Raw genomic sequence first — 3,866 nt, forward strand, 5'->3', positions numbered from 1 at the left:
AGATGTCAAGCTTGAGGAAAAGGCATGGCGTTTTGGAGGAATATAGCTCCTTGATGAGGTTCTGGACATGCAAAAAATTATCATGAATGCTTCTTTTCTTCACAAAGGCGCTCTGGCACTTGGAGACGATGTCGGGCAGAACGGGCGCAAGACGGTTGGCCAGGAGCTTGGAGAAGATCTTCGATAGGCTGTGTATGAGGCTGATAGGACGGTAGTCCCCCACAGAAGACGCGTCGGGCTTTTTGGGGATGAGGACGATGTTGGCCGAATTGACAAGGCTCGCGCAGCCCTCGCGTAAGTGAGACATGTGAATGATCGCAGCCACAATGTCAACTTTAATGGTGTCCCAACAATTCTCGAAGAATGCCCCAATGAAACCATCCGGGCCCGGAGCCTTGACGGAAGGAAGAGAGAATACCGCGTCCCTGATTTCCTGCTCGCTGAAGGGCTCGTTGAGGTCAGATAAATCGTGGGGGTTGTATCCGAGACTCGCCCAGTCCAGGCCGCAAAGTCTGGTAGCCTTAGAGCCAAGGAGGCCCTTGAAATGCTGTAGAAGAACGTCTGCTTTATCATCTTTTGTGATGGCTGTGCCCGTAGTCGTGGACAGAGACTGAATATGGACCTTTCTTCTGCGTCCGTTTGCCCTAGCATGGAAGAGCTTTGTATTGGCATCACCCAACTTTATCCACGTGAGTCTGGACCTCTGTCGGATCTTTATTTTCTGGATGGAGAGGAGACCAAGGTAGGAACTCTTTATCTGGCGACGCATGTCACGTTCCTCATCGGAGAGAGGCCGTTGCTCCTCGGCTTGGTCAAAGCGTAAGATGGCATAGGCTTAACATCGGGGACCTCAGACTGCAAATCGCAAGTGCTAAGTCATTCTCACCTTTGGACCTCTGGTTAAAACTTTTATAGAGGAGGCCTTTGGTTACATTGATTCTGATTCCTTTCTAGATGGACTTACCTTTAGACCTTTGGTGACACGATGAACGCTAATCATGATTAGTTCTAACTGTCACATTATGGCACTTGGAATAGATGTGTCATATTCGTATGACGAGTTGCTCTTATCATAATTATCCCTCTGGCACCGAAAGCCTGCCTGTTGTGTTGTGTGGACGGGCGGGGACTTGTTTATCAGAAGGAAACGTGCATGGAACGAGCGATCGAGCATCCATTATTGACAGGGTCTGGACCATGCAACTTGTCACCTTCTCGTGGAATAATGGCAACAAGGTGCCGAGGTCAACTGAAGAGAGATTACTTTACCATAAGGGTGCCAACAGTCGGGAGTTCAAAAAATAAAAAAGGGCGCCAAGTCGTGGCTGAACGAGCATTCATTGACGAGCAGCAGTACACAACAGGCCGAGGCTTTTATTCCCAGCAGTGGTATCTCTTGCTCGTTTCTTCCTTTCTTCGACGTCGTGCCACCCCTGCACGCCATCACGAGTGCCCGCCGTCGGCGTTGGAGGTAGGGCATGGCCTCCGCTGATGGCTGATGCCATGTCAGAGGGAGGCGAGGAAATGGCCTCTCTCCCGGTCACCGACGACCTCCTAGCGGAGATCTTCCTCCGGCTGCCCACCGCCGCCGACCTCATTCGCGCCTCCGCCGTCTGCGTCTCCTTCGGCCGCCTCATCACCACGCGGTCCTTCATCCGGTGCTTCCGCAAGCTCCACGTTCCGCCCCTCCTCGGCTTCATCGACGAGGAACAGATCTTCCACCCCGCCGCCCCGCCTCACCCCTCCGCGGCGGCAGCCAGTGCAACCGCACTCGTGGCCGACTTCTCCTGCTCCTTCCTCCCCACCCCAGCTCGTGCTCGCGTCTGGGTCCACCGGGACAGCCGCGACGGCCGTATCCTCCTCGACACCGACGAAGCCGCCGTCTTCAAGGAGATGGCGGTCTGCGACCCCTTGCATCGGCGATACCTCCTGCTTCCCCCCATCCCCGACGACCTGGCTGCTTCCGTGGAGGACCCGCTCGCTGTAGAGGCCTTCCTCGTTCCTCCGAGCGACGAAGAGCAGGAGGCTGCTGAAGAGACGTCATTCCGGGTGATCTGGATGGGGCAGTGCACAACTAAGGCGCTCACCTTTGTCTTCTCTTCCAACACCGGACAATGGCGAGCCATTTCTCCCGTGTGTTGGAACGATTTGTTCCCAAGCTTGGTACCATCAGAAGACACTCTCTTCCACTTTCGGCAATACGCATATGGCTGCTTTTACTGGACATCAGACTCTGATGCGGAAACCGATATGTTGGTGCTTGACACTCGGAGGATGGAGTTCTCCGTAGCTCAACCGCCAGAAGAAGCCAAATCTTCTTACGGTTTGGCTATGGCTATGGTGGAGGCAGGAGAAAACAGGCCTGGGATGTTTACGGTGACGAGCGACACATATGCCCTCAGTTATTGCATTAGGCGAAACAAAGATGGGAGTTTGACCCAGTGGGACAAGAATAAAACAATTCCACAAGGCCCTGGCCGCTTCCTGATAGGTTCAGTTCCAGGGTACTTGCTCTTGTATAACTACGGAAGAGGCTTTTACACACTGGACGTCAAAACATTCAAGCTTGAGAAGATATGTCAGGCTATACTGTATTTCTTCCTTAATCTACACTCATATAGCAATTTCCCACCATCATTCTTGTCGTGGCCGACAATATCAACTGGTAAATTTTCTTTCACGTCCTAATTATCTTCTCTTTTTATTTTATCACACAGCTTGTCTGATTTTTCTATTGTGATTGGTAATTTTTCTTTTTTTGGTGCTTTTCTGGCAAGGATAAATAAAGTTTAGGAAAATAGTTGTAAATTATTCTTCATTTGTTAGAATAAGGAATTAGGAAGCAATAGATCCAAAGAAGAACTAGGAACACTAGAGAATAACAGTTTGTTTTGGACAAAAGTTTTGTGGTTAAACACTAATGGATAAGAAAACAGGTCTATGTCAGATCACATTTAGATTGTTTCACATTGGAAACACTCGTTCCTGAAGCGTGCCTTAATATTTTCTTCTTCTCTTTCAATGAATGACGGAGACGGAGAGAGCTTTCTTTTGGGGTCATATTTACTCTTATAAGGTTATTTCATAATGTCGATTTTACATAAATCTACTCAACAAATGTGGTAGCAACGAAGAGTCTTAATTTCCTAATGTTGAAGGAGTTCCAAAGGTTGGTTTCATACCGTGTGAGGTTTGTCTTAATTCCTGATATATATTTCCATCTCAGCAATTTTGATGCTTCCAATGTTTTCTCTGCAAACAGTTTACATAATATTGGCTGATAGTCACAAGCTCTTGAATATCTACAAGTTGAGTACTCCTAAATCTTAGATAGTCTACAGGTGGTGAGGAAGAGGCTGAGGAGATGCTGGAACAAGGCTGTGTTGCTAGCTCAAGCGCATAGTCACTCACCATGACCACAGAAGCGCTGATGCAAATTCTGGAGGTCATGTATTGAAGCTCGGGAGATGGTGCCGAGGCTGTGATGCAACTTGACTTAAGTTGGTCTGCTTTTCACTACGGGAAAAATAGGCTGTTTTGTATGTAATTTGGTAATTTCCAGAAGAATAGGATAGTTCCTGCAATTGTTCATTTTGTGTGCCTTAACCTGACAATGATTTCAGCGTCTGTGTTCGTGCGAAGTCGAGGTAAGTGTGATCTTGTTGTATGTATGCGATGTGTGTACAACTCCAAATTTGTCGGAAGGACTTTGTGAGGATTCAGGACAAGTCCAAGAAGATCTAATAAAAGTTGGATTTGCAATGCTGATCTACTCTATTAGTTAGTCATTTACAATTTTCGGTGTGTCATTGACAACATTTTTTTTAGGGAGATCAGATGATAACACGTAACAAGACTTATTTTCT

At 48.0% G+C, this 3,866-nt stretch overlaps 1 protein-coding gene across 1 annotated transcript; it reads left to right on the plus strand.

Moving 5' to 3' along the window:
* The first annotated feature begins 1,491 nt into the window (after positions 1–1,491).
* LOC124662816 lies at positions 1,492–2,688 on the plus strand. Its single transcript, XM_047200609.1, has one exon. It carries the CDS (start codon positions 1,492–1,494, stop codon positions 2,686–2,688), a length of 1,197 nt encoding a protein of 398 aa, XP_047056565.1.
* The last annotated feature ends 1,178 nt before the right edge of the window (positions 2,689–3,866 follow it).

Source organism: Lolium rigidum, chromosome 6, assembly GCF_022539505.1.
Source record: "Lolium rigidum isolate FL_2022 chromosome 6, APGP_CSIRO_Lrig_0.1, whole genome shotgun sequence".
Taxonomy (NCBI): domain Eukaryota; kingdom Viridiplantae; phylum Streptophyta; class Magnoliopsida; order Poales; family Poaceae; genus Lolium; species Lolium rigidum.